The sequence below is a fragment of the Hyperolius riggenbachi genome, chromosome 4 (genome assembly GCF_040937935.1).
Source record: "Hyperolius riggenbachi isolate aHypRig1 chromosome 4, aHypRig1.pri, whole genome shotgun sequence".
Lineage (NCBI taxonomy): Eukaryota > Metazoa > Chordata > Amphibia > Anura > Hyperoliidae > Hyperolius > Hyperolius riggenbachi.
The window spans coordinates 382,364,949-382,377,381 of NC_090649.1; the positions used below are offsets into that span (position 1 = coordinate 382,364,949).

At 43.2% G+C, this 12,433-nt stretch overlaps 1 protein-coding gene across 4 annotated transcripts in view; it reads left to right on the top strand.

Annotated features, from left to right (window-relative positions):
- The window catches only part of LTBP1 (latent transforming growth factor beta binding protein 1), a 264,927-nt gene that overhangs the window by 69,538 nt on the left and 182,956 nt on the right, over window positions 1-12,433 (top strand). For all 4 annotated transcript variants that reach the window (XM_068232113.1, XM_068232115.1, XM_068232116.1 and 1 more), the window contains one exon: window positions 1,224-1,326. In XM_068232113.1, the coding sequence (XP_068088214.1) occupies window positions 1,224-1,326 (103 nt within the window). The remainder of the gene's footprint in view (window positions 1-1,223; window positions 1,327-12,433) is intronic.

Sequence of the window (12,433 nt, forward strand, 5' to 3'; positions counted from 1 at the left end):
CCAGGAATAGTAGAGTGCTCACTGCATGTCTTTGTAATCCCTTCAATTGATTGTAACTGATTATATCAAATAATTTCCTTATAAATCCCTTTGTCCTGGTGGAGGTTGTAAGAGGTTCATTGAAACTTCATCTGTAGACTCTCACAGCAGACTGGACCAACCAATTGGTTACACCATTAAGATACTTCTCTGCAGTTATGGATATATTACAGTCAGTGAGAAGCTGTTCACAAGTGGCGTAACAAAGGAGCTTGGGACCCCGTGCAAGATTTATATGGGGCCCCAACCACTGTATTGATATGGAGCCCCAAAGCCTACCAAGGACAACTGCAGTGCCCGTAAGGTTTAATTAGACTAAAGGTGGCCACACACAATACAATAAAATGATCCAATAATACAGCAATTCGATAAATATGGTCGGATCTCCCGAAAATCTTTAATCGTTAATAAACTAGATACTGCTAGCACTGCTTAGTTATGGTAATGGTTGGAAGACGTTTTGTAGCCTTTCCAATTGATCTGTCTGCTGTAGAGCAGTGGTCCAGCAGATCTCTGTTCTATACAGGGATATGGCATTCTTGCTCACACAAGCTGAAGCCATTTGGACCAGCTGACTAGATTTGTACATCTTAATAACTGAAATATAGCTGTCATATAGACATAACATAGCTGCACTGCTTGACTGGCAGTTGAATTCTATACCATCTGCAGTTAATGTAACTTTCTGTAAATACTTGTAAAATTTATGGTCTTCCTCCAAACCTGGTTTTCCCATTAAACCGCAGACATCTGTATAATTGTAAAAAGAGTCTGGTAGTGTGACTGCCTGAAGTTAAGTTATTATGCATGTTGGCATCTATAACTTTCCTCAACAGTATTAAAAGGTCTTAAAAGCATTCATTCATTTTAGCGTGTCATTGGCTTGATTTAGAAGTTTGATTCTTGTAGTGTTTTGAGAAGTAAGAAACACGATTTATGGTATCTTTTACTTGGCTATTAGACTCAATTCACTAAAACCATCAATCTCCTATCACACCTAGACTGCATATTTGATCACATGACTACATGTTTGTTCCCTTGACTTCTATTTTCTCTTTTTAGTCACATTTCATTATTAGGCTCTCCCCCCACCACCACCAACATTGCTGTTTCTGTTATACTCAGGATTGCGTTGTCTCACTTTCGAAGTCAATGAACTAACTAAGTTATCTTTCTTTCACCAGTGTGGAAAGCCTCTCCCAGGACTTTCGAAGCAAGAAGACTGTTGCGGAACAGTGGGGACTTCCTGGGGTTTCAGCAAGTGCATGAAATGCCCGAAAAAAGCCAGTAAGTAGTTTCTAAACTTCATGTATGTAGTACAGGTAAGCATTGCGTGTATCAAAGTGTTACAAAGCATTCAGGATAGAGATGAAGTCAACTGATATTTTTTATTTGACCAGATACAGTGGGATGCGAAAGTTTGGGCAACCTTCCTGTATAAATCATTGGGTGTTACAATAAAAAATGTCAGTTAAGTATATCATATAGGAGACACACACAGTGATATTTGAGAAGAGAAATTAAGTTTATTGGATTTATAGAAAGTGTGCAATAATTTTTTAAACAAAATTAGGCAGGTGCATAAATGTGGGCACCACAAAAAATAAATGAAATCAATATCAAGTAGATCCTTCTTTTGCAGAAATTACAGCCTCTTAACGCTTCCTGTAGGTTCCAATGAGAGTCTGGATTGCGGTTGAAGGTATTTTGGACCATTACTCTTTACAAAACATCTCTAGTTTATTCAGGTTTGAAGGCTTCCAAGCATGGACAGCTCTCTTTAACTCATACCACAGATTTTCAATTATATTCAGGTCTGGGGACTGAGATGACCATTCCAGAACAATGTACTTGTTCCTCTGCATGAATGCCTTAGTGGATTTTGAGCAGTGTTTAGGGTCGTTGTCTTGTTGAAAGATCCATCCCCGGTGCAGCTTCAGCTTTGTCACTGATTCCTGGACATTGGTCTCCAGAATCTGCTGATACTGAGTGGAATCCATGCATTCCTCAACTTTGACAATATTCCCAGTCCCTGCACTGGCCACACAGCCCCTCAGCATGATGGAACACCCCACCATATTTTACTGTAGGTAGCAGGTGTTTTTCTTGGAATGCTGTGTTATTTTTCCTCCATGCATAACGCCTCTTGTTATACCCAAATAACTCAATTTTAGTTTCATCAGTCCACAGCACCTTATTCCAAAATTAAGCTGGCTTGTCCAAATGTACTTTATCATACCTCAAGTGGCTCTGTTTGTGTTGTGGACAGAGAAAAGGCTTCCTCTGCATCACTCTCGCATACAGCATCCCTTTGTGTAAAGTGCTCCAAATGGTTGAACGATGCACAGTGACTCCATCTGCAGCAAGATGATGTTGTAGGTCTTTGGTGCTGGTCTGTGGGTTTACTCTGACTGTTCTCACCATTCGTCGCTTCTGTCTATCTGAGATTTTTCACTTTGAGCCTTAACTTGAACTGAGCATGTGGTCTTCCATTTCCTCAATATGTTCCTAACTGTGAAAACAGACATCTGAAATCTCTGAGACAGCTTGCTGTATCCTTCCCCTAAACCATGATGGTGAACAATCTTTGTCTTCAGGTCATTTGAGAGTTCTTTTGAGACAGATCCATGTTGCTACTCTTTGGAGAAAATTAAAAGAGGAGGGAAACTTACAATTGGCTTTTTCTCATAATTGTATTTACTGGTGTATGTAGGTCAAGGGTCATTGAGCTTACCAAGCTAATTTGAGTTCCAATAACTAGTTCTAAAGGTTTTGGAATCTATAAAATGACCACATTTATGCACCTGCCTAATTTAGATAGAATTATTGCGCACTTTCTGTAAATCCAATAAACTTCTTTTCACTTCTCACATATTACTGTATGTGTCTCCTAGCCTAGATGATATATTTAACTGACATTTTTTATCATAACAACCAACGATTTATACAGGAAAATCGTGACGATTAACAAGGTTGCCCAAACTTTCGCATCCCACTGTAATAGTTGTTTCACTAAGTGCTTTTAAAAATAAAGAAAACCCTGAGAACCCCCCATGAGAATATGGGCTAGTTCAGAACCTGTCGGTAATGTCATATTTCTACTACTTAGTGTAAGTGACAGCAACAGGAGAAAAGTAATGTATGGCTTATTTTACTCTGTAAGAAAAGTACTTCTTATTTGTGTATGTTTACATGTATTTTAAATTTTAAGATTTTTGTGACAGAGGTAAACAATTTGACTCGCTTAGGCTCGGTTCACATCTGCGTTTTTTCCCGGATCAGGCCGTATGGATCCAGCTATCTGGATCTGGGAAAACAGTCCGTTTTTACAGCCAGTGTGCTGTAACATGTCCGTTTTCATTGGTTCCTATTTTGCTGCAAAACCTTCCGTTTCCTTTCCACTGAGCGAAACGGTCAGGAAAATTGGGTCCTGCTGCATTTTTTTGTCCGTCCAGTGGAACGGAAACCGGAGCCATACGGCCGGATCTGAACTGAGCCTTAGACTATGTTTTAGATTTTGTCCCCTTACATGATCGTGTTAGACACCCCTGCTTTAGACCTTGCCACTCTTTAGATCTGACACCTCCCATAACCTGTATAACATGACTGTTCTCGCTCAGAATGTCTCAGGCAGGGGTCACGCTTGTCTTTCAGTTTTCTGAAAAGTGTAGAAAACTGAAAGACAAGCGTCAAACTTGCCTGTTGTTTTTTTTTTTTTGCATTTGTATGCAGAAAAACAAGTGTGTTTTTTTTCACAGCAGTTAATGTAATTAATAGAGAAAACTGACAAAATGTGGAGAATTATGCTGCAGGATGTCAGTTTTTGTTCTGCGCACAAAATCTGCATTCAAGTTTGACCAAGCCCATTGACATGAATTCTCAGCTGAAATCAGTTTTTCTGTGCAGAAAAAGCGCACGAAAGCTGACAAGTGTGACCCCTGCCTCACTGTAACATCCATAGGTGAAATGCAGTATTATAACATATAGAAAACATGACCTACAATTACAGATTATTTAACAAATGTGTAATTATATAGTTTATTGTGACAAGAAACTATAGTTCTTTAAAGCCAAAGTTCAGGCATATTTTACATACATGCATTTAAACAGACATTGTTTCATATGAATTACCGTATGCATAAAAAAGTTTTGTAAAAATAATGCTGTTTCTGCTGAATAACCAGAATGAATAAACAGCAATTTCCATCTCCCTGCTTACCGCATGCCCCCCCCCCCTCCCCCCTCCCTGCCAGTCTGAAGTCATGATAGGCTAGGACTCAGCAGATAGGGATGACTTCACCTGACAGCAGTTGCTCTCCTCCATCCATGCTCATGTGACTAAAGGGGTGTGGCTAAGGCTGGCTAGACGTGAGTAGACCGCTATCAGTCCATGAGAATCTTTGAACTGTTGCGAGCAAACAGTGTTGTGCATAATTCATTTGAAATAAAGTTGCATTAAGTGCAGAGGAATTGAATTGATGATTTAAAGGATACCTGTAGTCCTATAAAGAAAAAAAAAGCCAGATATCTCAGTAGATTGAAACTTCTGGATAATCTAGATCAGGGGTCAGGGACCTTTTTTGGCTGAGAGAGCCATAAACACCACATATTTTAAAATGTAATTCCATGAGAGCCATACAATATGTTTCAAACTGGGACAGTAGGGCTCACGTCCCTGTTGCCTTGGTGATGTGTACATAGTTGATCCTCCGGACAGTGGAAGTGTCGGACACGTCTTAAAGGTAACCTGAAGCAAGTAAAATTATTTCAAATAAACACATGACGTAGCTGCAAATAAATATTACATACTAACCTCATCTTCAGTTCCTCTCAGAAGCTCACCATTTGCTTCTTACAGTGATCCCTTCCAGTTCTGACAATATTTTGTCAGAACTGAAATATACCAGTTGCTGTCAGTTATATATCAGCAGCTGTCAGTTACAACTGAATGTGCAAGGTAATGTCCATGTTTCCCTATGGCTCAAGTGGGTGATATTACAGTGTGCTGACCAGGAAGCTGTTATGGGGTAATGGACATTTTTTAAATGGAGGGCGTAGAATTCCATTGATCACAGAAGACAAACAGGATGCAGGAGAAGTGAAAGAGATTGAGAAGTAGACTACACAGGAAGTAAGTATGACCTGTGTAAGGTTATTTTGACTTTTTATTTTCAGTTCAGGTTCTCTTTAAGCTTCTCTTGGGTTTCAGCAACATCAGCAATTTCTCCGAGAGCCAGACAGGAGAAATACCGACTAACAGCTTGTACAATTAGCTAGCTGACTTGGGGGTTGATTCACTTTGTAGGACAAGATCCGCACACTTTGGCCCAATAGGCTGCCTGTCAAGTGACAGGCAGCCTATTGGGCCAATCAAAGTGCGGGGATCTTGTCCTACAAAGTCACTGGACCTGACGGGGTCCAGATTGGGAAAATTGGAGCAGCTGTTCGTTTTGGGGTACAGCAGTAGCAAGCCTACTTTGAAAATTTTACTTGCGCTGCCACACTAAGCTGCGCTGCTTGAGCAGTGTAGCCAGTGGCGGACACAGCCAGCAGTGGGCCCCTGTGCAAAATTGCAATTGCGGGCCCCTACGACCTGCGGAAAAAAATGGGCCGCGGCAAAAATTAGGTGTGGACAGAACCTGCGGCGCGTCGCGCTGCGGCAAAAAAGGGCGTGGCAATGACTGGATGAGGGCGGAGCTAACTGTAATTTAAAGCGAACCCGGGGTGAGGGTTTATTTCCTTTTAAACAATACTAGTTGCCTGGCGGCCCTGCTGATCTATTTGGCTGCAGTAATAAACTGAATTACACCAGCAACAAGCATGCAGCTAATCTTCTCAGTTCTGACAATATTGTCAGAAACCCCTGACCATGCTTGTTCAGGGTCTATGGTTGAAAGAATAAGAGGCAGAGGACCAGCACGGCAGCCAGGCAACTGGTATTTCTTAAAAGAAGAGAAATATGGCAGCCTCAAGATTATTCTCACCTCAGGTTCCCTTGAAAAGTGCAACGCAAAGACAGTGGGCCCAAGTTTTGGTGACCCTTTCCCCAGAAAATTCACATAATTGTGCAGGTTTTCTCAAGAAAATACACATCATGTCGGCAGATATGCCCAGAAAATACGTGCAATCATGTCGGCAGATATGCCCAGAAAATACGTGCAATCATGTCGGCGGATATGCCCAGAAAATACGTGCAATCATGTCGGCGGATATGCCCAGAAAATATGTGCAATCATGTCGGCGGATATGCCCAGAAAATACGTGCAATCATGTCGGCGGATATGCCCAGAAAATACGCGCAATCATGTCGGCGGATATGCCCAGAAAATACGTGCAATCATGTCGGCAGATATGCCCAGAAAATACGTGCAATCATGTCGGCAGATATGCCTAGAAAATACGTGCAATCATGTCGGCAGATATGCCCAGAAAATACGTGCAATCATGTCGGCAGATATGCCCAGAAAATACTTGCAATCATGTGGCAGACCTGCCGAGAACATACACCTGCTAATATAAATAAAAAAACAAAAACATTTACTCACCTGCAGCAGCAGAACTCCTGTCCCAGCCTCCATCTGGCGTGCAGCTCCCATGGGTGGTTGGGTGGATAGGTAGCCTGGTGGGGTAGGTAGGTAGGTAGGCAGCCGGGTGGGTAGGTAGGTAGCCCTTAGCCAGGTGGGTAGGTACCCGGTGGGTGGCTGGTTAGCTGGGTGGGTAGGTAGCCTGGTGGGTGGGTAGCCGGGTGGGTAGGTAGCCTGGTGGGTGGGTGGGTAGGTAGGTAGCCTGGTGGGTGGGTAGGTAGGTAGCCTGGTGGGTGGGTAGGTAGCCGGGTGGGTGGCTGGGTAGATGGGTGGGTAGGTAGCCTGGTGGGTGGGTAGGTAGCCTGGTGGGTGGGTAGGTAGCCTTTAGGTAGCCGGGTGGGTAGGTAGCCTGGTGGGTGGGTAGCCTGGTGGGTAAGTAGCCAGGTGGGTAGGTAGCCTGGTGGGTGGGTTGGTAACTAGCCCGGTAGGTAGGTAGGTAGCCTGGTGGGTGGGTAGGTAGGTAGGCAGCCTGGTGGGTGGGTAGCCAGGTGGGTAGGTAGCCTGGTGGGTGGGTTGGTAACTAGCCCGGTAGGTAGGTAGGTAGGTAGCCGGGTGGGTGGTTAGGTAGGTAGCCGGGTAGGTAGGTAGGTAGCCGGGTGGGTAGGTAGCCTGGTGGGTGGGTAGGTAGCTGGGTGGGTGGGTGGGTAGGTAGGTAGGAAGCCTGGTGGGTGGGTAGGTAGGTGGTTAGGTAGCCGGGTGGGTAGGTAGGTAGGTAGCCGGGTGGGTGGTTAGGTAGGTAGCCGGGTGGGTAGGTAGGTAGGTAGCCGGGTGGGTAGGTAGCCTGGTGGGTAGGTAGGTAGCCGGGTGGGTGGGTAGGTAGGTAGGAAGCCTGGTGGGTGGGTGGGTGGGTGGGTAGGTAGGGGGTTAGGTAGCCGGGTGGGTAGGTAGGTAGGTAGCCGGGCGGGTGGGTAGCTATCCGGGTGGGGGGCCCGACTCCTATCCTCCCCCCTTCCTCAACCCGGGGGGCCCCCCTCCCGGTATGCGCGGCGGGAGAGTGGCAAATACAGGAAGTCTCCGGGGCTCTAGGCAGGCGCTAGAGGCTCAGCCGCTTGGTTTCCAATATGTCTCCAACTCTGTATACTGCTCGCTACTTCCTGGTTTAGTAGCGAACCATATATGGAGATGGAGACATCGGAGACCAAGCGGCCGCTGAGCCTCTAGCTCCTGCCTGGAGCCCCGGAGACATCCTGTATTTGCTGCTCTCCCGCCACGCATACTGGGAGGGGGGCCCCCCGAGGGGAGGGAGGGAGGATAGGAGTCGGGGGCCCCCCAGGGAAAAAATAAAAAAAAATATAAAAAAAAATACTTAATGGGCCCCTGAAGCAACGGAACTTCAGGGGCCCTTGTGCGGCGGCACGGCCTGCACGGCCGCCACTGAGTGTAGCCTAGTGAATCAACCCCTACTGATTTGTCTGTGAGCCAGATGTAGCCATCAAAAGAGCCACAACTGGCTCCCGAGCCATAGGATCCCTACCCCTGGTCTAGATGCTTCCCCAATCTTCTTGCACCCCTCCATTCCAGCACTGGGTAACTCAAAACATATTCGACAATACTGTTAAATATGTTACTTGTAGCCACCTCCTCTCTGTATAGGAGTGCAGCTACGCAAGCCCTGGGCATGCCGCACAGTAGCACGAAGTTGCCCATGCACAGCTTTTTAAATTCATGCATGAGGGTCTTCATGCTACACCTCAGGCACGGCCGAGACTTGTGCAGGCACAGTGCAGCTTCGCTTATACCCGGGGAGTAGCACGGCCCTCAAAAAGAAGAGGGTCCCAGTCCGCAGCGCGAGAGTCAAAAAGGATCGGGGAAGCTTCTGGAGAATCCTCTACTGATATTAGTATTTTTATTTTCTTTACTTCAGATTTGCTTTAAGTATGGGATAGGCCACCTACAGAGAGTTTCACATACCAGATAGGGCATGAGAAACCTTATCCACCTCTGAGCAGCTTGCCACAACTTTCAGTATACATGCAGTAGATAGAACTGTCCAGAGATACTGCACTCATCTGGCAGAGGCCAGGAGCATCAAACCGGCACCTTTTAAACATTTAAGTAAGGTAATTATGTCAAGCAAATCAATCAAATCGATAATAAAATATAATATTTTAGTGAATTAGAAATGGAGTTTGCATTGGTGCGCCTTAGGATACAAGTAAATCTGTATGGGCTCGGGACGTTTTTGGATGGCATTTACGTTTATCTATTTAATTTAAAACCATAAATAACTTATTAGAAGTGATTACCGCATTTGTAAAGGTCAAATGTTGTGTCATCTTTCGGTTTGCTGTATTAGGAGCCCTTGTGCAAGTCCCATACAAATCCAGCAGATTACTAAAGGCTCAGACTGATCAACGCTGATTCATCTAATAATAAAGAAGCTCCAAGGACCTGACTCACCCTGAGTGATTCCAGGGAGGCAATCAGAATGAATCATGTTCAGAGTGAACAATGTGACACTAAGGTGCCATTTTCCCTCCTCACAATGAATCATTTCCAAGACGTGTGTTAGGGAGTGGGATAAGCTTTCATGGCTTATTCTCCAACTCATTTCAAGTTTCCAGTGCCGCTCAGGAGAGAATAATACAATTATGTATTCCAGCACAGCATTTGTTATTTCTGCACATTCCCTGCAGGTTCCTATGCTGTAAGTTTCCAGTCAGGACACGGCTGGTGCTAAGCTCTAATCTGCCAGCAGTGCAAGTCTCCACAGGGTACACGTCTCTTGGAATCACAGGGCTTGGCATCACGGCCTGCAAAGTGTTTCTGAAAGACCTGAACTTTTACTGGAAAAAAAAAATGTATTCCTCCCAGTTTATAATGAAAAATGAAACCTACTGTACCTGACTACCAGACTGTGCAAGTGATTAGATTTGCTGTTTATTGTTACATAAAAACGTCATCAAATTTAATTTCCCTTTTCTGGAACAGCTTTACATGTGGTGTTGTCTGATTTTATTTTCTTGATGGTTTGATCTTTAATGGACGTGTCAAATATTTGCTAAGTTCATAATGTGCAGGATGAAACAGGTGGCGTGGCATAAGGGGTTGCTGTGGGCACTGAATCAGCTGTGGCATTATCGCTATATCAGCCTGTAACCACTGAGGCCCTGGAGACAGAAGTCACTACTGTGCTATGCTTACCCCCGTTAGAAATTAAACTTCCACTAAAACACGATATGTCCTATATCTATGATCTACATTACTAATCCTGTACCTTAAAGAAGCACCCTACAGACAAGACGTAGTCAAATGTTGTAAATTATTCAGGATACCCAGTTTTACGTTAGTGATCTTGGTTTAAGCATTAAAAAACACTATATATATATATATATATATATATATATATATATATATATATATATATATATATATACACATATATATATATATATACATATACATATATATATATATATATATATATATATATATATATATATATAATATATATATATATATATCATGGCAATATCCTCAATTAAACCACACACACACACCTCTTCACCCCATTCAGTTAACTTTCCTCCTGAAATTTTTCCCAGGAGATAATTTTTCCTCTTATCTGAGAAAATAATAAAAGTACCCGTATATTCCGGCATATAAGACGACCCCCAACTTTTCCAGTTAAAATATACATTTTAGGATATACTCGCCCTATAAGACTACCCCTCTTGACTTTTAGACATTTGTATACTGTACTGTATGTACTGGTGCTATACTGTATAAACAGGTACAGATACTGGTGCTGTACTGTATGTGGTACTCAGTATACAACAGCCAGCCAAACACGGCAAGCAATGTACCTTACCAGCCATTGGCTTGTTGTTGTATGCAAAGCCTGCTTGGATTGATCAGCTATCCCTGTCTCCAAGTCTATCAGAGTGGAAGTGCAAACATGACTCTTTCACCCGTCTGGCCCGCCCTTGTATACAGTACTATTACCTTCCTCTCTGCCTCTCAGATCTCGCACATGCGCACCTGCGTCGCTTCACTGCAGTCCTCAGGAGTGAGATCTGAGAGGCAGAGAAGGAGTTACGGTTATAGGATGCAAGGGCGGGCCAGATGGCTGAAAGAGGAGTGTTTTTCTGGACACAGTGCCGCTCTCTTTTTCCCATGTCCTGGGTGTCCTGGACGCCTGCAGCTTGCTCCACCCTTCACTTACACCTTCCCAGTGAGGTGCCCCCTCACCTTGTCAACAGGACCATGTTAAGTCACTTCTTTCCAGGAATCCTGGTGAGTGGATTTTCTTCTACCATACTTGTACAGCACTGCTCTTGCTGCTTTCATATGGTCGCTGCATACCGTGGGGATGCGGCTGCGGATGTTTTTGAGCTCCCTCCACCGTATGCGGCCACTTCAGATTCTCCAGTCCGGCTTGGATGATTCAGCACCCACCCTATAAGATGACACCCGGCGTATAAGACGACCCTCAACTTTTCTGGGTTATACGCCGGAATATACAGTAACTTAGAAGTAGATAAAGTAATATCAAATCTATCCTGAGTATTTTCTTGCTTGCTGGGGTTTAAAAGATGGTGTATTAATAAGGTGTATAAACCTGTTTCAAAAAATCAGGAGAAAAGTTCATTGAATAGGGGGCACTCGACTCTTCTCTTCTGTTATATAAACTGGTGTTATTGTATAAAACATGCACTTAAATGTAAAGCATATCTAAACTTAGTTTAGAAAAAAAGGTGTTTTTTTTTTGTTGTTGTTTTTTTGTTTTAAAGTGGACCTGAAGCAAAAATAAACATATGGGATAATAATTGTATGTGTAGTACTAATGGTAAATAAAACATTAGTAACATAGAGATGAGTAGTGGCTGGATAGTGTGTAGTGGCCGGATAGCGTACTGGTTAAAAGCTCTGCCGTTGACATGGGACCTATTCAGCAAGAAGACATTGAGCAAGACTACTTAACACTGCAGGGTGACTCCTTGAGTGCGCCCTTAGTGGCTGCAGCTCTTGAGAGCTTTGAGTCCACCAGGAGAAAAGCGCTATACAAATGTTAGGATTAGTCTCATATTTTATTTAAAGTTAAATGGGTTCATTTTTTAAGATGGCAAAAGGCTGTCACAGCTGCAGTTTAGAATCCACCCTTTGAACATTCTTGGACTGAAACCTTATCTGAACCAACACGACCCCAACTCCCCCGCGTGCGCTCTCATATAAGTAACAGTCTTTAGGTTTCTATTTACTTTTTTCAGGAAACCAGTCTACATTCTACAAGCTTATGGACAAGCTCATTTGCATAGATTACAGTTCTAGATTTTTATAACTCTTACTGTACTGGAAGACAGAAAGATTTTTTCTTAGTATTAGACTTTCTGAAATACTCCAGCTGCTGATGGCAGTGGCCACAATGCAGAACTGCTTCAGGAAGTTCAGGTCTAATGATCTAATGCTGGGAATACACCATACGTTTTTTTCATCAGATAGATGGTTCAATAGATAATTTCCAACATGTCTGATCTTGTTTTTGATCGTTTTTCTGATCGATTTCTCATAGAAGTGAATGGAAATAGATAAGAAAAGATAACGGAATAGAATCAGAAATCGTTCGGAAAATTGAGGCCAGGTTCAGGTTAAGTAGCCTGTAACCAGAGAAGCAGAATCTTGTCTGAACAGAAAATTAGGATTAGCTGCATTTGCTAATGATAATATTTTTGCAGTAGTCAGAAATATTTTTTTTAAATCTATCTCAGCCTAATTAATCTTTCAGAAAAATTTAAATTTACTGGAGAGCGGTAGCTAAATCATTTTCACAGTTCAAATTCTTAAAAAATCTTTATGTACAGTATTCTAAT